Source organism: Cololabis saira, chromosome 14, assembly GCF_033807715.1.
Source record: "Cololabis saira isolate AMF1-May2022 chromosome 14, fColSai1.1, whole genome shotgun sequence".
Lineage (NCBI taxonomy): Eukaryota > Metazoa > Chordata > Actinopteri > Beloniformes > Belonidae > Cololabis > Cololabis saira.
This window is the reverse complement of record NC_084600.1, coordinates 2,859,516-2,883,409: the sequence shown is the minus strand read 5'-3', so window position 1 is coordinate 2,883,409 and position 23,894 is coordinate 2,859,516. Positions and strand designations below refer to the sequence as shown.

Sequence of the window (23,894 nt, the reverse complement as noted above, 5' to 3'; positions counted from 1 at the left end):
TTCAAGTATTCTTCAAGCTTTTTTTGATGGTTGCTTGAAATTTTTCAGCCCCAAAGATGACATTTTTTCCAGAAGGTCATCTGTGGAAAGTGTTTGGGAAGGAACAGGCACTTCAACAAATATTTGGCATGTGACTGAATGAGCCCTCTGTCTCAAACCACAGGAGCATCCAGTGTCATCCTCTGCTCTGTCGTGTGAAAAAATGCTGTGCAATTCTGATGTAACTGATGCGCCGCGGCATCCGTGTTGACCTCTTTAGGAGACGCCGCTCATGTGTCTGAAGCTGCCGGCATGAAACACTTTCCAGGAGGTTTCAGCTCTTCCTTATAGCTTCACAAATCAGGTAAATCCATCTCAAGTGACATTTTAAGACCTACGTAAATTGGTTTTGGTTTGTCCACTGTGGGCTAGATGCATCGTCTTTGAACCTTTGAAAAATGTCACAGCCAGCAGAGCTGATATCCCAAATGTAAGTTTTGTCCCAGCAGATTACCGTATTTTCTGCATTATAAGGTGCACCTTCAATGAATGACGTATTTTAAAACTTTTTCCATATATAAGGTGCACTGCATTATAAGGCGCACTAAATATATGGTAAAATAGCGTACTATAGTGGCTGGGGTTGAGTTACGTATCTACCTGATGGAGCTGCGCTACAGGAAATGCTACAAAATCCTACAGCAAATGCAAAAAAAAAAAAAAACAAGAAGAAAAGTACTGTATGTCAAACTTTATTAACAAAATAAAAACCAGTTTTGCTTCGTCTCGTCAAAGTCTCCATTATGCGAGTCAGCGTCGCTGCTGTTGTCTTGAACGTCTCCTGACGTTTTTAGCGCCGTTACTTCGGTGACACCAACTACATTACCCACAATCCCCCTGACTACAGTAACAGAAATTACCGTAATGATCATATATAAGGCGCACTGCCGGTTTTTGAGAAAATTAAAGGCTTTTAGGTGCGCCTTAAAGTGCGGAAAATACGGTACTTGTTCCTGCTACATGTCTGTCCAGTTTATCAACAAAAAAATGTTAAATGCCCTAAATGGGGTTCAATTAAAATGAGTCAAGTTATTCTTATTCAACAACTTGGAACAATTTAGCTTTTGGTTATTTATATTATTTATAAATTGCAATGACCCACAGAAATGAGGTGTTAAAGTGAAAAGAACATGCTGCAACTAAGATTTTTGTGTTTCTAATATCTTTTTTTGGTTCTAGAAACTGGAGACATGCGTTTTCTGCAGCCGTTTATACGGCAAATGAATGAAATCAATCCACTTAGCAGATAAATCATTAAGTCACCGGAGAACGGTTGGATGAATCATGGTATCTAAGGCCTGTGTGGATACAGAACAACAAATATTGGATCATTCTGACTTCACCAAACAGGTTAGGCCTCAATTACGCATCTGCTCGGTGCAGAGCAGCAGGACTCAGCCCTCAGCCTCGCTGAGAGGGAGGGAGGGAGGGAGGGAGGGAGAGACTTCCATATTTTCCCATCAGCACATGTGTGCAATGATTTACACTCCTGGCTCCGGACCCGGAGTTTCATCAGTGCACTAAACTGCAGCCGTTCCTTTTTGCACATCAAGGAGAAGAGAAAAAGCATAACATATCATGTGCTTTTTTAATGTAGCTCAAAAGGACACAAGCGTATCATCAGGTGAGCTCAGACGCTACACGTTGTCCTTGTGTTTGTGCGTATCCAGTGGTGATGGTGGACTGTAACGTATGCGGTGATGGAGTGGTGTGAAACCGAGCCCAGGGCCGGGGAGCAACCACACCCTGAAAACAGAACATAACAGTCCTCAGTCATCAGGGGCTGGAACTGGGCCCCGGTGCAGATCGGACTGCCCTGGAACCGTCACCCATTAGCTCACAGACGGTTCGTTCCAGAGCAGAACGCAGAACGCTCCAAAGCTGCTTCCTATTTCTGGATCCCCATAGTGCACTTTACTTCATGTCGACTCTTGTAAAGGTTAAAAAAAGGCGCTTGACAACAGTTCATTCGAAAGACAAAATCACTAAAACATTAACGATTGTTTCCAGCCTCTTTTAAGGATACATGCATCCTTCACTCTTTGTTTTTTCCAGTTTCAGAATCAAATTGGAAAAACTAAATTAAAAACTGTAGGTTTTTTTTGTTTTCCCAGTTCTAGGACCAAAGCAGGAGAGCAGAAGTGCAAAGACGACTACTTTTACTACTTTTTTCTGTTAAAAAAAGGGAAAACTGAAGAAAAGGTTATTTGATTTCTTTGTTGATTTCACTGTATCACTTATGGCAAGTTGGGAAGATAAAACTATCCAGCTTTGTAGCAGAAATGATGCCATTTACAGTTTTATTTATTTATTTATTTATTAATATATATATATATATATATATTTATTAATATATATATATATATATATATAATAAAAAAATATATATATATATATATTTTTTTTTTTTTTTTTTTTTTTTTTTTAAATGCAGCGTTTTGTCGCTGTCTTACCAGTTTCAATGGCGACATTTTCTTGTTTTCCACTTTTCCACTTTTGATTAGAAACACATAAGTAGGCAAATCCATACCACTTTTCTTGGATTTTTCTCATCTATTTTTTCCCCAATGTGGTTATAAAAGGGAAAAAAAACTGGTAAATATCATTTTGTGCGTGTGTGTTTGGATAATGTTCTTCACACTCATTCACGGTGTATTAGCGAGTGTATGTCGTAGTCAACCAGAGTCACTTGACAGGGAACTGCAGGCATGCAGGCTTGCTTTGAATACACATTTCTTCACGTTAGCGTGGGACTTTTACGACATTCTTTTTGCTTCTATATGATGTAAAAAACATAGATTGGACTCCTTTGTTCTGCACAGTTGTCTCAAAGGAGTCTGGTGTCTTTGAAGAGAGCAATTATAGTGGCGTGGGTTCCCTGTCAGAAAAGACTTTCTGAGGACAAAGTGAACCAGGAAAGTATTCTAAATATAGTGTACAATAAAACAGACTTTTCTTTTCCGCTGGCTTGAATATGCCCCGTTGACGGCTGCGTACACGGCAGTATAAAATACCAAACACCATCTACATGTTACCGGTAAGAACCTCATCCAATCCTGTTCCAAAGAGTCCATTTGAAACAAGATATGTGTGCGGAAAAATAACAACCTAAAGAATCAAGTAATTCATTTAATAGGCAAAAAAACAAGAAAGGAATGTAAGTTTTTGTGGTTTCATGTGTATTGTGTCATTGTGAACTCAATTTATTTTTGGTTCTGGGTAGTTGCTCAGACAAAACAAGCTGTTTTTTTTTTCCTCCATCTTGCTGGCATTCAAATAATTTGCTGACAAATGGAAAGGAGAATGGAAGTGCACAACCCTGTAAAAGAGGCCTTCCTTCATCAACTGCATCAGTAAAGAGATCGTATCTGATTTATAGCACTGCAGTCAGTGGTGTGCCCACGTGCATGTCTGGCTAACCCAACTGCTCGTTCAATATCCCCCTTTTCAAACACACACACACATGCATATTCACTTTTTAATTTGCAGCCCCGACGGTTGATGACAACATGCAAGAAACCACAGTCATTTAACAATCAATAGCTTTCCATTTACCAGCGGTCCAGCACCGCCGGGTTGGATGCAGCTGCAGTTGCAGACTCAACACTGCAGAAGTGGCCGTGATGCAAAAAAGTGCTCGACCAAACCGTCACGCCATTTCAGAGACACTTCATCTGTGACACTTTTTCACTGACATTTCTCAACCACACGTCATAAATCTGAACGTTTTTCTTGTGTCTTTTTCATACAATTTGCTAAGAACAGCCTCTCCGGAGCTCATTTCGTTCAACCCCAAACAGCAATATGCTGCACTAAGTTATATTTATGTGCATGTGGTAAAAAGAAGCAGGGCAACTGTGCTGTTTTCAGATGCCACCACTTTTATAAGGCCGGTGTGCGCCAGAAGGTTGTTCATCATGTAATTATTTCTCCTGGATTATACACGGATTCTATTTCTTTAACAATTAAAGATGAAAAAGAAAGATAAATTAAAGCTGGAAGCAGCGATGAACGGGCCCTCGCACTCATGGCCACCGCCCCCCATAAGCATATCAGAAATGACACCACCCACGACTTTCTATGTCAAACCATTCACAAGTTATAGCAGAAAATAGGAACTATGAAATATCGACCAATCAGAAGAAGGGGCGGGGCTAATTTTCACCAATTATGGTCAAGGACTCAATACCGAGTCCCATGACACCACCCACGACTCTTTATATCAAACCATTCAAAAGTTATGGCAGAGAAAAGTTTTCTAGGGGGCGCTGTTGAGCCGTTAGGCCACGCCCATTAATGCAAACCATGAAATATCAAATTTATCACCAGGCCTGGCTTGCATGCAAAATTTGGTGACTTTTGGAGAACTATCAAATATGGACCAATCAGATGAAAGGTGGGCGCGCTTTTTGGCGTCTAGCGTCGCCACGGTAACACTTGAAAGAGAAAAGTAATGCGCGTAGTCGCAGGATGGAGACGCACATTTTGATGTATAACACACCTGGGTGCACGTTACGGTTCGCTCCGTATTAACTGCCAAAGGAATGGCATAAATTGCGCCAAAATTCCGCGATTAATTCAAAATGTTCAAAAGGTTCGGTTCGGTTTCGGTCATGGCGCCAAGAGACTTTTCTTTAAGTTGCGCCATGATACAGGTGTGTAGCGATTTTTGTGCATGTACGTCAAACCGTATTGTGGGGCTTGAGGCACAAAGTTTTCTCGGGGGCGCTGTTGAGCCATTAGGCCACGCCCATTAATGCAAACCATTAAATATCACATTTTTTGCCAGGCCTGGCTTGGTGCAAAATTTGGTGACTTTTGGGGCACGTTTAGGGGGAAAAAAGGCCCTCCTTTCGTCAGAAGAAAGAATAAAGAATTCCTACGGATACAATAGGGCCTTCGCACTGTAAGTGCTCGGGTCCTAATTACTATTTTTTTCCCTCTATAAGTGGACAGGCAATGCAGTCAGGGGTGTGCCCACATGCACTGTTGTCGTTCCACCCTTGTGTCAATCTTTCATAAAAATGTTTCCCCGTCCCTTTGACACGTCAGTCTGGTGGCTCGTAACAGTCACACTACGGGAGTTAAACAATCCGCACAAGTATGCGGTCATGGGAATAACCCCGGCCATTTGTTACAACATTAACAAGGCAGTACTATCCATATAATGAACAAATGTCACAGTCATAATGCTGTCTGGATTTTCCTTTCATAGCTGCAGCCCCAGCTTTGACATTCAATGCCTTTAACAGGCTGGCGCGCTGGCGGCTCTGACAGCAAATCCCGAGTCTCGGGCCGAACCAGAGGGCCACAGCTGTCGCAGGAAGGTATATTTAGTTTCGTGCAACATCTAAACTACCGATGCACTTTGACTGAATTAAGCGTTGATGCAAAACATGAGTAAATACTGTACCAAAGTGTCACACAGCTGTTCCTAATCCTCCTAATCCTCAGCAGCCCCTGAATTGTCATATTTTCACCCGAGTCTGAGAACAAATCAAATGTTTCATTCGTCTTGGCTACCATCCCTAAAGCATAAACAAGGCCCTGGTCACTGGTTTGAATGAGACCCATGGTTGTCACTTAAAGATGCCGGGGTCACACAATCTCAGTCTCTTATTTTGAAATTGCAATGTCTGCCTACTGTCTGAGGTGTAAATATACTCTCTGCCACCAACTCATGAAAATGTGGAAACCTGTGCATCTTAAAAGTTTTGGGTAAAAATTAGGGCTGGGACTCGATTAAAAAGATTAATCAAATTAATTAAAGGCTTTGTAATTAATTAATCGCAATTAATCAAAATTTGATCGCATATCAATTTTAGACCTGAGAACAATGAGATTTCCTTTTTTTGTTTGTTTCAAATGGATTTTTGTATACGAGTGAATGATTGACTAGTGAAAACATATGTTCAATTCATGAAACAGTTTATTTTTATCAATGTGGCGTTTCAACAAGAACAAATCAGTGCAATTTGCTATAAAGTGCAGTAAATTAAATATATGCAGTATGCACATTGAATGAGACAGGTAGCCTATAGTCAAGGACCTTCTGTAAACAACACTTAACTATAACAAAATACTTTCAACTGTTTCAAGTTCATTCCAGAACATGGAAACACCTTAGACAGCAGAGTACGCTTCCATCCATCCGCTTTTTAAAACAAAATTTCCATCCACGGGACCAACAAGACCCTTTTCGTCTGCGACTTCATTCATCTTTAACGTAGGTGGTAACAACTTAGCTTGTGTTATGACGACGGCCGCACTTCCCTGTAACACTAATGCACGTTGGTTGTTATGACGACGGCCGCACTTCACTGTAACACTAATGCACGTTGGTTGTTATGACGCAGCCGCACTTCGCTGTAACACTAATGCACGTTGGTTGCAGAACCTTGAGAGAGAGATGTGTAAAACGCTTTGATTTCGCCGCGGAGCTTACAATGGGAGTCCACGTAAGTGTCATAACTCTCTCGGTGCGTCCGAAATGCCATACTAAAATGTATACTAAAAAGTATACTTAAGTTCGGCACACTTTTGAGTAAATATCATTAGGGTGGAAGTATGCGATTTCGGACACAGCCTCTCTCTCTCGGGCCTGGTTGGTTGGTGCGCCGTCCGTGTGAAAGTCGTCCCGTGAGAAACGTTCCGAGGGGAAAAAACGAATGCGATTAAAATGCGCTATTTTTTCTAGCGCGCTATTTTTTCCGTAATTAATTAATCGAAATTAACGCGCTAAAGTTAAGTTTAAGTTTAAGTTAAGTTTTTACTAAAAATATCTTTTGGTGCACCATTTATTGATATTTGTCCGTAATTATCTTTACACAGTGACAGCAAACAATTAAATGAATGTGCGCAGGTCAACATGATAATTATGAATCAGCTGTAGAAGCGACGGAGCTCTAAAAACTCCTTTTCTCCACTAAAAATATATTTAATGCTTGTGTGCTTTGGATAAGTGTGAAGAACGGAAGTTGCACTTTCAATTGTATATTTTCAAAAGATTTTACTAGCTTTTTTGACACCTCCTGCCCAACCCTGCGGCATGACTGAGAAAAACACCAGTTCGCCAGATGGATCTGAGATTTCCCACTGAAGAATCACTAATATCTTACCCCATATATTGTTGTGATTTTATTTAATCTACCATCTCTCTCCTAAATACAACACCCTTATTAAGTCAGCGAGTTATCAACCTGCAATAAATCTTAACAAATGCACAATGGTGTTCTTGTTTCCAGTTAGATTTCATCTTGAGTGAAATGGAGACCTCAATGATGATGTTGAGCCAAATAAGGTCAGACATTCCAGGGTCGCTGACAATGCCCCCATTTGTCAATCACGCAGCCATCACGGCCCCTGCTTCTTTGCACGAGAAAAGATATTTCCCTACAAGAGCTGTGGATGCTGGCAAAGTTTAAGCACAAGATGAAAAGCATTAAAATCACATCATTTTGCAGCACCGGAGAGAGCACGTCTAAATGAGCTCCCTCACGTCTTTCCATTGACAAAACCCCCTTAACTCCCCACGCTTTCTTCACTCAGATGAAAGGCCAATGACGCACAAATGGGATGATTTCATTGAATTAAAACATGGAAAAATACAAACTTACTAATATCAGCACACAAGAGTTCCTGTTTTTAATAAATTGCTCATCAAACTAGTACGTAAAAGTGATAGTGAGTCAGCATAATAGTTATAAATGATCAAATCAATACTAATGGAAGGAGCAAGCTTAAAGGGACAGATTTTATGCTTGGAAGGATTTTTGGACAGAAAACACCTATGTTTGTATGTGTTTGTCTGATGTCAAATATTTATATAATAACTGCAGACGCTCTTGTGTTTGTGTGCTTGTATGTGAAAATGTGGCCTGTTCCCAACCCTCAAACACAAGACGATTCAGCTGTCTTTTTCCAAATAGGACAGCAAGAAAGGACTATTTTTAACATAAACATCAAGGGACCATTAGTACTGTCTGAACTCCTCACAAGATTATAGGATCCAAAAAATGCCTGGCCCACAAATGCCTCCTATTAAAGAATTAGCCATAATTTAGGGACTATCTTCTTCCAGCTCCTTTTCTCTTTTTATGCATCTTGAAGGTTTGTAGTAATGTTCAGACCCTCCTGTCGTTTCACACAAGTGCTGACAAGCTCATCTGGAAAAGTTGTAGTAAACTTGAAAATATCTTGTCTTTCAACCCCCTAACAAAAACAAAGCGCTTAAAATAAAATGCCTCCCGCTGCTACAGGAAACTGTCATTTTTCCCTCACACAGGCCAGCGGTAATCAAAAATAGACGGCAGGATGTTGTTCTTTGTATTACTACGCTGATGCACACTGACAGATTTTTTTTTTTCCACTTTCACCCAGACTGGAGCAGGAAGTGCTCATAAACTGGCATGCAAATTACTAAATGGCCACTCCGTGGTGGTTAATTAGCAGGAATGTTCCTGGAAAACGCCGCGACCACAAAACAGGTCAGTGGGGCCGGGAGGATATTAAAGGAGACCTCCATTAGCTGTGACGGAGAGACCTCTGCGTGGGTGGAGGCAGCTCTGGTGAGCAGGCAGGGACCAGTGGAACAGGGAGGTCATGTTGAACGAGCACCACTGCCTCTATGACAACCCTGTTGCCTAGCATTTAAAAAATATTTATGCTTTATCCCAAGTTACGTTGCCCTTTTTTTTTTTTCAACATCCTGGAAAAGTAAAAACAAGGAGACTTTTCCGTCTAAATTAGCTTGCAGAGGCCCCAGCCAGTCATGGCCATGGAGAGATCCCACTTGTCTGGAATGTTGATCTTGTGATAGGCTGGTGTCGTGTAACCATGGCGATGGGAAAATCTGCCAGACAAGGTTAAATTATGAACTCAACCACGAAGAGTCTGAGAGATTTCTGTTTATGCAAAAAGATCAAATCTACGTGTGTTTGGAATCAAACGACGGGCCACGGGGGGATCAGCTTTCCTGCTGTCACAACTGTGTGTCGGTTGCCATGGTGAATCACACTGCAGCATCTGGGTGGCCACGGGGTTGTTTCGCTCAGCTCGGCCTCCACCTCCCTCTGCAACCTGTGCCGCTGAGAGCCGGTGTTCTGCCATCTTCTGCTGCTTTGCCAAAAAATGCTCCCTAATGGTTTTCTACTTTTGCAGAGCTACAATTGTACTGTGTTTTACTCCCTAGCCCACTTCCTTTCCCCCCAAGTGGTCCTTGTCTCTTACCAGGCCGTCATTGTAAATAAGAATGTTCTTAATGACCTGCCTGGTTAAATAAAGGCCAATGACTGAATGAATATCAAATAAAGCGCTAGAATTTGTTTTTTTTTCCTCTTTATCGAATAATGTTCACAAAGTGTAATGCAATTCATGTCATGGGTAGTGTATTTTGAAGGATCAAATACTCAACATCCCATATTATCCATGTTACATCGTGCAAGAAATGATGGGCGTGGCAATCAAACTTTGAAAATCGACTGTGCGCGAGCGCAGAACCACAAAGTAGCATTTCTCGGCGGGGAGCAAGGATTGGCAGAACACCGGGGCTGTTTTGCGGCGATGCGTCGACAGGGGGAGCGAGCTCCACTCTCGGGGGGCAGCGGCGGCGTGTCGGCCCGGTCCGTTTCATGCCCACAGATGCTCTTTCCAGCTGGAGGGGATTACTGATGACATGGACCGGCCCCCGGAGCAACACTGGGACTACTGTGAGCCGGTCTGAGGGAAGGGAAGAACCACACCTAGAAATCTGCCAGCCACTCTGGCAGAGAGCAGACGCATGAAAACAGCTGGAAGAGGACGAGATCAGAAAATAAGGAGGGATGGTCTGGGTGGGGGTCTGGCTAGAGCCAATAAATGCACAACATTCTTTATCATGAGGTCCTACGTAACTTCTCTGAAGGGTTTTCATTAATGGAGTGAGTCATTCTGAGTTTTAATTGTGTGCATTGGGAACGACACAGGTGGAGTGTAGTTCCTTAATTCCTCCGCAATTTCAAAAGGAGGTTAACATTTTAAATCTTTGCTAAACAAGTCTTTTTATTTTTTCATCTTAACGTGATTTAGGCCCAATCCCCCTCAGTTTATCCAAATAACGCCTGTTAAGAAATTTGACCCGATGTTTTCGGAGATGAGAAGAGCCGCCGGCTCGGAGCAGCAGCAGCCGGAGTACAGACGTGATCGCCGGGTCAACCTGCGCCGTCGTCCCTGGGAGAAACCTGCAGCTCTGTGGAGAATTACCTCTGGCTGAAATAAATCATTTAGGAAGATAAATGTTGGTTTAATAGATGAAATCTAACAGTTGTAGCTACGCCTGTTAAGAAATTTGCTCCGAAAATTTTGAGATTTCTGCCTGCCGGCTCCGGAGCTGATTTATGGTTCCGCGTTAAATCAACGCAGAGCCTACGGCGTAGGGTACGTAACCTACGCCGTAGGCTCTGCATTGGTGTAACACGGAACCATAAATCAGCCTTTATTCTGGTGAGATCTGAAAAAGACTTCGCAACAACGGGCAAACGAGTGATTATGTACATTCACTGAGTGAATATTATGAAAGTAAAATATATATTTCTCGCTAGAAATGTAATCAAAACGCATTTTTATGCAGAAACTAACTCAAAATATTGATTTTATTCACTAAAAAATAAGAAATGTCCGCCATGTTTTTTTTTTTTGATTCAGTCCGCAAATGACGACGAAAAGCATTCTGGGAAATTTTTCTGTCCCTAGAAAACTAGTGAGGATCGGAAAAAACTCGCTCCATAGGGACAGATTCATAGCCACTACACTAGTTTTCTCCACTCCCCCTAGGTGGAAAGAGGAATTGGGACACCACTACCCTCACGGGAACGTGCCAAATTTAGGGGTAGTGCTGAAAAGTAGGACTAGGGGGGGAATTGGGACAGGGCCAAACTCTAAGTGAGCTCAGTCCCAACAAACCTGTGGTGGTGGTTTCCCTGTGATTTACTGAATACTCACAATGCTCTCCAAACGGACAGGCTAGAGCTTTATGGTTGGACTTAGCTCCTAATGTTCCTAACAAGAACAACAAAAAGTGTCATCGGGAGGTTCGGTAACACTAAAACACAAAACAAACGGAATAAAGGGAAAGGTCACGTTTTTATATTCAAACTTCTTTCTCTTCTTTAAAGCGTTTCCTCCGTCACTATGATTACAGCAACAGCCATGTGGTTAAGGCTGGAAAACAATTGTGGGCAGGTCAAAAAAAAGAGAGAGAGAGAAAGAGAAAAGATTATTGGATGGAAATGACTGAGACGTACAAACATTCAACATAATGCACATTTGTTTTTCTTGTCGACACATCACCCGTCACCGCTTTAGACAGACTCTGCCATTAAAAATGCCTCCCCTGTCTCTTTTTTGTTCACCGCCCATACAGAGCTTCATCACTTGGACACTAACAGATTTTGGGAATTGTAGATGTGTAAATTCCTTCAAATTTAAAGTGCACTTGCTGCTATTACCGGTAGCTGTTACTTAATATGCTCAGTCATACACTGAGAGTAGACAGCGCTTGATTATATAGCAGGAATATGAAGCCGACTTCAATCCGCTAAGATCATAATTCAGATATTTTGCAGAAGGGGCAGCAGCTGTTACTGCACATTAACACCTCGTTACATTGGGGTCCAAAATTTAAGTTACGTAAATTGATTTCACACATCTATTAGTTGTGCTACCAAATCCTTTAAATACATGATTTATTGTCTCTCTTAAAAGAGAGGAGACAGAGCTTATCTCAGTGGGTCAAATTCTCCTTCTAGATTGTCACTGTTAAAATGTTAAAATGTTCACTTGGACTTCATCAGTATCTTGAGATCTAAGGATTTCTGAAGAAGGCTACACCCATCTCCTCTGCAGGGACCGGTCAATTTCAATGTCTGCTCCCTTAAATGCCTCTTTCTTGGCAAATATGAGAGATATGCCTGACATGAAGAGTGATTACTTCAACTGAATATGGATGGAAACATCATCTTCACACACATACGACCCCTGCGGTGAGGAATCAGCTGAGGAGATGAGACAAAGGCGGTCTCTCCCACGGCTGAGCAACACACCCCTGACTGCAGCCCGAGCCGCAACAATGAAAACCGGAAGGCAGGCATTTTAGACTCTCCCTCTCCCTCACACACACACCCACACACACACAGAAGGAGAGGGAGTGGTAGGGGCTTCTCTGCAGTTGCAACACCCAACAGCACCCAGCTGCCATGCTGTGTAACAGCGGCCTGCCCTGGATTCAACCCCCACCCCTCTATCCCCTGACAGGAGGCTGAATCCTTCTCCTTCTCGGGATGCAGAAGCACAAGTGTCACACTGCAAGGCCCTGTAATCACAGCTCATCACAAATGGGTGTGTATCCTCCTCCCCCTCCTCTGCTTTCCTTCTCTCCCTCGCACCAGCCTCCCAACACAAGCCCTGTCTGTGTAATCTGCAGGAGTAGGGGCGGCTATTTCATTCTTCACATTAAGCTAAAGCTAGACATTTTGGTCAAAGCAATGAACGCATGATGCATGTGGAATTTACAGAAGAATTTGTTAATGTGCTGCATGCAGCTGGCAGTTAAATTATAATAAGCAAGAGTGCATCAAAATGTCATTGGGACGAACATCCCTGGCTTATATCCTCCCATACGGTTTAGGGATCAATACACATAGGCCAGAATTATTCCGATAAGGTTAAAAAACCTTAGTGGGTTTATCTTTTTGTTTAATTTGACTTTTTTTTTTTTAAATACAATTTCAATTGAAACATTGAAAAAAAATGGTATGAAAACTGCATTAATCCTCTTGCATAAGGTTGTAGCCTACAGAATCACAGTTTTAAAAATGTCTAATCTTATTCGGTGAAGTCACAAGCAGATTATTCCCAGTGATTTTCTCACGAGACTGCACGTGTCCCCTCAACAAAGAAGATGCGGGACACCTTTAAGAAAACGCCTTATCTCCCAGCCTTGCCTGTCACTATGGCAGCCAGTCATGCCATTTCATTGTGCGCATATTTTCCTTTTTCCTGCAGCTCCCCGCACTCACGCCCAACGCCAGAAAGAGTATTTGGATTTTTTTTTTTTTTTTTTAATCGCTGCTTGATGTTTAATCTCAATTTTATCTCATAGCTTGGATTAAACATTTGAACCAAAAGCAGCGATTTGCAAAAAAAAAAAAAAAAAAAAAAAAAGAAGAAGCGCGCATCAAAGTTCCTGCAGCCAGTGAAGCACAAATAACACTTTTACTCACTGTGATCTTTGGGATGTTCTTTTTTCCTTGATTATACATGGCTTTGATGTTCCGTTCAAGTCCACCTTTGAAGCCGAGCTTTTTTTTTTCTCCCTTCTCTTTTCTCTTTCCTCTCAACGGTATTCCCTCTGTGCGGATGCTGCAGCGGCCCTCGCCTGGATGGAGCTTCAAGGAATGGTCGCCCCTCTTGTCAGTGCGGTGTTCGCTGCTGGCTGGGTTTGTAGGAGCGTCTGCGCTCCCGTCGCCGGCCCCTCCCTCTGGAGACCCGGCAGTAACGCGATCTTTCCACCAGAGGGCGCGCTGGAGCAGCCGAGAGAGCGCGCAGCCGCGACCTGTCGAGCCTGATTTATGGTTCTGCGTTAAATCAACGCAGAGCCTACGGCATAGCATACATACCCTACGCCGTAGGCTCTGCGTTGGTGTAACGCGGAACCATAAATCAGCCTTCAGCATCACCGACCAGCATCCAGCTGCTGCCGGACGCAGGGCCATCATAAGAAATAATCCGTTTTAAAAGATGACATGAATGAAATGGTTTCCTGTCTGTACACTGAATATATAAGCCAGACTACTACACATTTCTTAACATATAGTAGTTATATTCAGTACTCGAGTTGTAAAACAAAATCAGGGGGGATGGTGGATTTTATCATATGGGGACAGATCATTTGTGCTGAATACAAATAATATAATATATTACAAATAATAGCACTGACCAAAACACCAGCAGGAATACTGCAGGAATGACATAGCAGCAGTTAAATGCAGCCTTCTGTAAGCTTTAAATATCCACTGGGCTTACATCAAATACATCAAAACACAACAATTTTCACCTGTTTCAAGTAGATTTTCACTTAAAATAAGTAGAAAAATCTGCCAGTGGAACAAGGTTTTTTTGCTTGTAATGAGAAGATAAATCTTGTCCCAATGGCAGATTTTCCTACTTAGTTCAAGTGAAAATTTACTTGAAACAGGTGAAAATTGTCAAATAAGTTATTTTTCTGGTGATGACTCTAAATGTTGAAATAGCAGTAAAACCACATTCATTGATGAAATTACATAAGGGATGGAAAAGGGGGATGATTTTGGCCGTTTTTATTTCAGGGAGGATGCCACCCCCCCTCATCCCCTCTCAACTCGAGTACTGGTTATATTAAGAGTGAGAGTGCACAGTCGTGTAAAAAGTAACAGTATCTGTTAAATATGCCTTTGTGTCTCCCTTTCCTTGTGCCAGTTATCGCTTATATAAAAAGATACGGATAGATAGTTTTTATATCTAGATATAAAAACATGTCTGACTGTCTCAGTGTCTTTTTTAATCCCTTTATGGCTTCATTCTCCTTTTTTTCCCCTGTTATCATATTGTCTTTGTTATCACTTTTGTTGTAAGGGGCATACTGAAAAAAAAGGTGGCAATTAATATATTTGCAAAATAAAATACCTTTAACGATTAAATGTGTGAAAAGGTGATCCAGCACTCATTCAAATATAATGTTTATCCACATTAATCTTCGCTAACTGTAACCAGTACAGATTTTTGGCATGTTGTTTTGTGGTTCAAAATGACGAAGCAGCTGTCATCCACATTATACACACAAACACACACAGACACCCCTCCCCGAATGTCCCCACCCAGCCATGTGTCTCTTTTGTTTGAGCCTAAAGTGACCCCCCCCCCTGCTCTCTCACCACTCCCCTCAGTACTAATGCTGCCATAATAAGGTTCCAGGTCTTATGCATGAAAGCAGGCACGTAGAAGGAGAATCTGCCAGTTTGTGCTTGTACATACAGGACTGTCTCAGAAAATTAGAATATTGTGATAAAGTTCTTTATTTTCTGTAATAAATTTAAAAAAACAAAAATGTCATACATTCTGGATTCATTACAAATCAACTGAAATATTACAAGCCTTTTATTATTTTAATATTGCTGATTATGGCTTACAGTTTAAGATTAAGATTCCCAGAATATTCAAATTTTTTGAGATAGGATATTTGAGTTTTCTTAAGCTGTAAACCATGATCAGCAATATTAAAATAATAAAAGGCTTGCAATATTTCAGTTGATTTGTAATGAATCCAGAATGTATGACATTTTTGTTTTTGTAGTTGCATTACAGAAAATCACAATATTCTAATTTTCTGAGATAGTCCTGTATGTGTGTGTGAACAAGCATCAGCGAAGGGAATCTTATTGCCATCACAAATAGTAGTAGCAAGAAAAACACTTTAATATTTAATTAATGTATTTATTGCAAATGAATTCTCTTCTTGTTTTGGTTCCAGTTTGACATGGCGCCTGCAGCAACACAGTAGAGTAGGGCTTTACCTCAGCACTTGCAGGACTTGGAGAATGCATGAACAACACAGTCATATGTGTCAGGGCTGCTGCCTCTGCAGACACATTAACCACCTGACACTGACTGGCAGGCAGGAGGAAAGGCAGATCAAGCAGAAAGAACTGGCAGGTCATCACGTCTGGAGCCAGAAAGTCCCCTCCTTAGCAGCCCCAAATGGTGCAAGAAGCATCTTCCTCTACGCTAAGAAATGATGTTTACGCCCCACTGCTATGTTTACCAACCAAACTAATTTGTGAGGTCTTTTATTTAAGACACCAGAGCATCGTGAGAACATCTCAAACATAAAAAATCTGCACATAAGAATGCATAAATGCATTTATGTTACCAGACAAGTCTGGAAATACAGGACAACTCTGGCATTTTTGTAATCCCACCATCCAGAAGTCTTTGATCAAATTCCCAAAAATGAGTGGAGCCTATTGTGAGAAAGTGAACATACACATTTCTTACCCTCATGAGCTTAGGGACCAAGGTTTGCAAGTGAGGGTTTATTGTAATGTTTTGAGTTACAGTCAATGTAGTGTGGTACTGACTAGTCACAATTCATTTTCTTTTTGTTGTTCAATAAAACTGGTGTGCATTTGCTGACCTGCATGCTTCACAGCTGTCAGGCAGCGTGGTCCCATCGCGGAGGCACCGCAGTGGGACCACGCCTTTATTCATGCTGAGTGCTGACAGGTGTGAATGTGTCAGACAGGTGAGGGGTGATTGGATTTGTAAAATGTACCAATTTATTGTCATTTTTCAGTTTGGGATTTATGTGGGATTATGTTTAAGTGTTATGATTATTGTTAAATGTTTTAAAAAGGGAGACCGGAGAGTGTGTTCCAACTACAGGGGGATCACACTTCTCAGCCTCCCCGGGAAAGTCTACTCCAGGGTACTGGAGAGGAGATTACGGCCGATAGTTGAACCTCGGATTCAGGAGGAACAATGCGGTTTTCGTCCCGGGCGTGGAACACTGGAACAGCTCTATACCCTCCGCAGGGTGCTCGAGGCTTCATGGGAATTTGCTCAACCAGTCTACATGTGTTTTGTGGATCTGGAGAAGGCATTTGACCGTGTCCCTCGTGCCATTCTGTGGGGGGTCAGTGAGTATGGAGTCCGGGGCCCTCTATTAAGGGCTGTCCGGTCGCTGTATGATCTGAGTAGGAGTCTGGTTCCCATTGCCGGCAGTAAGTCAGACTTGTTCCCGGTGCATGTTGGACTCCGGCAGGGCTGCCCTTTGTCACCGGTCCTGTTCATAATTTTTATGGACAGGATTTCTAGGCGCAGCCAGGGGCCGGAGGGGATCCGGTTTGGGAACCTCAGGATTTCATCTCTGCTTTTTGCAGATGATGTTGTCCTGTTGGCTTCATCGGACCGGGACCTTCAGCATGTGCTGGGGCGGTTTGAGGCCGAGTGTGACGCGGCAGGGATCAGAATCAGCACCTCCGAAACCGAGGCCATGGTTCTCCATCGGGAAAGGGTGGCGTGCCTTCTCCGGGTGGGTGGAGAAGTCCTGCCTCAGGTGGAGGAGTTCAAGTATCTCGGGATCTTGTTCACGAGTGAGGGAACGATGGAGCGGGAGATTGACAGAAGGATCGGTGCAGCGTCCGCAGTTATACGGTCGATGTACCGGACCGTCGTGGTGAAGAAGGAGCTGAGTCGAAAGGTGAAGCTCTCGATTTACCGGTCAATCTACGCACCTACCCTCACCTATGGTCATGAACTTTGGGTAGTGACCGAAAGGACGAGATCGCGGATACAAGCGGCCGAGATGAGTTTCCTCCGCAGGGTGGCTGGACGCTCCCTTAGAGATAGGGTGAGGAGTTCGGTCTACCGGGAGGAGCTCGGAGTCGAGCCACTGCTCCTTCACATTGAGAGGAGTCAGCTGAGGTGGCTTGGGCATCTGTACCGGATCCTCCTGGACGCCTCCCTAGGGAGGTGTTCCAGGCATGTCCCACCGGGAGGAGACCCCGGGGAAGACCCAGGACACGCTGGAGAGACTATGTCTCTCGGCTGGCCTGGGAACGCCTCGGACTCCCCCCGGAAGAGCTGGAGGAAGAGCTGGAGGAAGTGTCTGGGGTGAAGGAAGTCTGGGCATCCCTGCTGAGGCTGCTGCCCCCGCGACCCGGAAACGGACAAGCGGCGGACGATGAGTGAGTGAGTGAGATTATTGTTAAATGATTAAGGTTTTGTGGTCTTGTCTTTTTGTTACCTTGGTATTTGAAAAGGTTATGTTTGTGGGGGGGAGTAAACCCCTGCAGATGGAGCTGTCCAATTGGACCAATTTGGTTTGGGCTATTTAAGAGGGTGGCTCACCTGACAGACTCTCTTGAATTCAATTCAATTCAATTTCAATTCAATTTTATTTATATAGCATCTAATACAACAGATGTTGTCTCTAGACGCTTTCCAGAGATCCAGAACATGAACATAAACATAAACATAAACCCCGAGCAATTATTATATAAACAATGGCAGGTAAAAACTCCCATAGTGGGAGAAAAGCCTTAAGCCAAACAAAGTCTTGGTCTTTTCTTTTGCTAGAGGGAGGCAGTCTCTGAGTTTATGTGTCTGTTTTTTTCATGCCTGAGAAAAAAACTAAAAATGAACTTTTTGTGATAAAAACTGGAACTTCTCTTGTGATCTGAATATCATGTAAGTTATTATGCATGTTGTTATTTGGTCACTGTCATGTATTGGTTTACGTAGGTCACATGACGAGGGTAAACAGGAAGTATGTTAATTTGGAGACCGCAGCCCGGAGGCGGGCAATGTTGAATTGTACTGACGGTCGGATAATAAAGCAAGTGAAATAAGAAGCTTTATGTCATGATTATATTCAGGATGCACTATCTAATTAAGTATTAAGATAGGCACACAACAATGGCGACGAGGATGTCAGACCTTTGAAGACAAGTGCCACGTGAGTTTGACTTACAATTAGCATGGAAAAGTCGGGACTTCAAACGTTTGCATGTTATGCCGAACCAGCTACGTTAGGACCGAGATGGACACGGTGGCTGACATCGTTCGAGTTGTATGCAGATGGGAAAGGACTGATAATTAATGATGATGCATCAGACACTACAATTCAGAGGAGAAGAGCTCTACTTTTGCACCTTGCGGGACCCGATGTTCAGGATATATTTTTGACTCTGCCGAACACCGGAACAGCGACGGACTATGATGCCGCGGTTGGCGCGCTGAATACTTACTTCGTCCCCCAAGTTAATACTGCTTTTGCCCTTCAGACGTTTCACAAGTTGTACCAGAAACAAGGTGAGACTGTGCAACAATTTTCCACACGTTTGAGACAGACGGCAAGAGACTGTGATTTTCGAGCTGAGACGGATAACCAGATAAGAGATGCAATTCTGAGTAAATGTACATCAGATTATGTGCGCAGAAAACTACTGGAGGAGGGACGTGAGCTGACATTAGCCCGCACGTTGATAGTGGCCTCTCAGTGTGAAAGAATAGAGGAACAGATGGCGGCCATGTCTCTGAAGGATGAAAGAGGAGAGACAGAAACTGTTCATCGTGTCACACAAAAAGGAGGTAAATACACAAAAATGAGAGGAAAGGCAATGGATAAAGAAGACAGGAAAACTGAAAGAAAATGTTACAGATGTGGTTTCACTGATCATATGGGAAAAGATCCCAAATGCCCTGCACGTGGACAGACATGTCACAAGTGTAATGGAAAAGACCATTTCTCAAAAGTATGTCGCTCAAAAGGATCAAAGAAACAAAATGTGAACAATGTTGGGGAAGAACAAAAAGAGTTTGCATTTGTTGTAAAAGAGGATGAAATGTCAGAGAGACTTACCTTTTGTGTGGGGGGTGTAAACTTGAAAATGTTAGTAGATTCAGGTGCTACAAGTAATGTTATGGGAGAAAATGTGTGGAGCAGATTGAAGGCAGAAAAGATAAAGTGTCATTCATATGTTCCAAAAGAAAAAAGAAACCTGTATCCTTACTCATCCAGTCAAGCACTGCCAGTTAAAGGGGCATTTCAGTGTGAAATCAAAATTGGTAACAAAACTGAACAGGCAGAATTCATTGTGATTGAAGGCAACGGTGAACCACTCATTGGGAAAAAGACAGCCATGAAGTTAGGGGTGTTGAAAATAGGTGAAAATATTTCTGCTGTTACAGATATAAAAGACACTCTCCAGCAGCAATACCCAGGTGTATTCAAGGGAGTGGGAAAATTGAACACCAAGCAGATTAGCCTGTACATAGACCCAAAAGTGAAACCTGTAGCTCAGCCACTCCGACGCATACCCTACAACCTCAGGGAGCCTGTGGAGAAAAAAATAAAGGAACTGATGAACATGGACATTATTGAACGAGTCGAAGGCCCGACCCCGTGGGTAAACCCAGTGGTCGTGCTTCCAAAACCTGATAAGGACATCAGGATGTGCTTAGATATGAGAAGGGCTAATGAGGCAATCGTGAGGGAACGGTACCCTATTCCTACGGTGGATGAAATACTCCAAAGCATGAATGGCTCTGCTATATTTAGCAAATTAGACCTGAAATGGGGTTATCATCAGCTGGAATTAACACCAGAGTCGCGAGAGATAACGACATTTGCAGTGCACAACGGAGTATACAGATACAAGAGACTGATATTCGGTGTATCCTCAGCCAGTGAGCAATACCAGCACGAGATAGCCGCTGCATTGGCTGGCATTGAAGGTGTAGAGAACATATCAGATGATGTGATTGTGCATGCACCAGACCAGATAACACATGACGAACGCTTACATGCTGTCATGAGGAGACTCTCAGAATGTGGACTGACACTAAACCCACAAAAGTGCCAGTTTGGTATGGACAGACTGATATTCATGGGGATACTTCTGTCACAGAAAGGCATAGGGCCAACAGAAGAAAGAGTGAGAGCAGTAGTGGAAGCCAGAGAACCAGAGAATGCCACAGAGGTGAGAAGTTTCCTGGGAATGGTAGGTTACAGCAGCAGGTTCATATCACAGTTTGCAACACTATCTGAACCGCTGCGACGTCTGACTAGAAAAGACACAACATTTAACTTTGGACCAGAACAGAAAAGAGCATTTGAAGCTTTAAAGAGTGAGCTAGCCAAAGCTGGTACCCTAGCTTATTTTGATAAAGAAGCACCTACAAAGGTGATAGCAGATGCAAGTCCTGTAGAATTAGGAGCGGTGTTAGTACAGGACCAGCAAGGAGAGACGGTACCTGTGTGCTACGTAAGCCGCAGCCTGACAGATTGTGAGAGAAGGTACTCTCAAACAGAGCGTGAAGCATTAGCTCTAGTAGGGGCTTGCGAGAGACTACATCCGTATATATACGGCAGAAAGTTTGACCTTGTCACAGATCACAAGCCATTAGAAGTCATATACAGTCAGAGATCTAAACCATGCGCACGTATAGAGCGCTGGGTCCTCCGATTGCAGCCATATGATTTTAAAGTGGTACACATACCAGGGAAACAGAACATAGCAGACCCACTGTCACGGCTGCTCGGTGAGACAGCTATGAAGGAGATGCACAAGCATGAGTCAGAGGAGTATGTGCGATTCATTGCTATGAGTGCTACACCCAAAGCGCTAACTACCAGAGAGGTGGAGGAAGCCTCTGCTACTGATCCAGAATTAGTAGAAGTACGCAAGGCGATTGAAAAGGGACACTATGAGAACTGTAAACTGTATGCACCAATTGCAAATGAGTTATGTGTAATTGGATTTTTAGTCCTCAGGGGAAATCGCATAGTGCTGCCACAAAGTCTACAAGCTAGAGCACTGATGCTGGCTCATGAGGGACACTTAGGTATTGTGGGAACCAAACAGCATCTCAGAACCAAGGTGTGGTGGCCGGGCATGGATAAAGCAGCGGAAAAATATTGCAAAGCATGCCATGGATGTCAAATTGTAGCCAGACCTGATCCACCAGAACCACTGAGAAACACACCACTACCAGATGGTCCCTGGCAGGATGTAGCCATAGATCTGCTAGGACCACTGCCGACGAATCATTCCATACTTGTGGTAGTAGATTATTATAGTCGCTATTATGAGTATGATGTTCTGACCTCTACGACGACAGAAAAAGTCATCGACAGTCTGGAGGCAATCTTCAGCAGACATGGATTACCTGTCACCTGTAAATCAGATAATGGACCACAGTTCAAATCTGAGTTATTCAGAGAATACTGCGAAACTAATGGAGTCAAACACGTGAGGACAACACCAAAATGGGCTCAAGCAAATGGAGAAGTGGAGCGCCAAAACTCATCGCTGATGAAAAGGATTAAAATTGCTCAAGCAGAAGGACTAGATTGGAAACATGAACTGAGAAAATATGTGACTGTGTACCGAAGCATAGAGCATGCCACTACAGGAAAAAGCCCTGCTGAACTTCTCTTTAACCGAAAAATAAGGGGAAAGTTACCAGACATCTGTGAATCACGCACAACAGCACTGGAAGTACGTGATAGAGATGCAGAACAAAAGGGGAAAGCAAAATTATATGCGGATGAAAGAAGAGGGGCTCAATACTCCAAAGTGGACATTGGAGACACAGTACTCATACACCAGGACAAAGTGGACAAGTTCACCACACCGTTCAACGCAACACCACACAGAGTTGTGAGTAAAACAGGAAACCAAGTTGTGGTTGAATCTCCAACAGGAGCACGCTATCGGAGAAACACCACACATGTGAAAAGATATGAGGCAACCAGGCCTAAAGAAACACGCAGTACACAGGAGGAAACACCAGGAGAGGATAGTGTACTCGACGCAGACACACCAGCAGAGACCAACATCACCGAAACACCACGTCAGGACACTCAAATATCAGACATGAACCGAGCCAGACCTCAAAGGGTTAAAAAAGCACCTGACAGATTTTGTGATTTTGTGCTGAAGTGAATAGTATGCGGAGTGTTGATATATTGTGAGGGTTTGCTAAAATGTTATTGATGGAAAAGAAAAGAAAAAAGTGTTCAACTTAAGGTTTTGGTTTAACTTAAGGAAAAGAGATAATAGATTAAGTTAAATCATATGTTCAAATGACACTGCGGTTTGATACAGTGTGGAGTTGGTTTAAGATAAGTTTATTTCCAAGAAAAGGAGGGATGTCATGTATTGGTTTACGTAGGTCACATGACGAGGGTAAACAGGAAGTATGTTAATTTGGAGACCGCAGCCCGGAGGCGGGCAATGTTGAATTGTACTGACGGTCGGATAATAAAGCAAGTGAAATAAGAAGCTTTATGTCATGATTATATTCAGGATGCACTATCTAATTAAGTATTAAGATAGGCACACAACAGTCACTATAGTAAAAAAATGACGGAGGGGGAGGGGGTTTCCTCCTGAAACCAGATTCCCTGGACATCTGTCTCCACTGCCCATCAGTGACTCCACCGCTGCAGCTTAGAGCACAAATCAGCTCAGGCAGGAGGAAACAATACATCTATCATCATCATTACTGGCATTATTTATTACAACAATATACAGTACCAGTAACACAAGATGAAATGCTAAGAAAACACATTGAATCCCCAACAAGGGCAATTTCACACACACATTCTCACATACATGCAGTTTATAAGACACAGTTTATGTTCAGCCTGAATGTACTGGACAATGTCACATGAGTGCAACCTTCCTAAAATGTCTGTTTGAGTTTGATGTCCTCACAGAGTCTTCAAACTAAGCACAAACTACCCATGCAGACTAATTCTACGTGTCTTGGTTTCTGCTGAATCATCGGATCCTTCAGGAGCTGCACAAGTGCAGTTCAGGTTTTAGGCCACATGGCTGTCTGCCACACGGAAGATGACCACACTTCCCAAACACTTTATTTAACACAGCACAGGACGGATTAGTCTGTTACAGTCAGGACACGAGGTACATTTAGAATTTGGGAGGTGAAAGTGAAACGTGTGCCAATATGAACATTTAAAGGCAGAAACAGATGGATGGGATTTATGCAGAAATCTTGTCCTAAACTGTCAAAAGTATCAATAACAGCATCAAATCAGAAGGAAAACAACAAAAGTATAAACCATTTACAGGACTGTCTCAGAAAATTAGAATATTGTGATAAAGTTCTTTATTTTCTGTAATGCAATTAAAAAAAAAAATGTCATACATTCTGGATTCATTACAAATCAACTGAAATATAGCAAGCCTTTTATTATTTTAATATTGCTGATTATGGCTTACAGTTTAAGATTAAGATTCCCAGATTATTCTAAT

General features: G+C 42.7%; 1 protein-coding gene across 3 annotated transcripts in view; it reads right to left on the bottom strand.

The window, feature by feature from the left end:
• Positions 1-23,894, bottom strand: part of dpysl3 (dihydropyrimidinase like 3) — a 75,910-nt gene that overhangs the window by 47,942 nt on the left and 4,074 nt on the right. Inside the window, exon 1 of one of the 3 annotated variants that reach the window (XM_061739418.1) lies at positions 13,296-13,527. The exons of the other annotated variants lie outside the window; for them this stretch is intronic. Coding sequence (XP_061595402.1) covers positions 13,296-13,334 — 39 coding nt within the window. The 5' untranslated portion in view covers positions 13,335-13,527. Of the gene's footprint in view, positions 1-13,295; positions 13,528-23,894 lie in introns of those variants that run through there. 3 annotated transcript variants of the gene reach the window in all.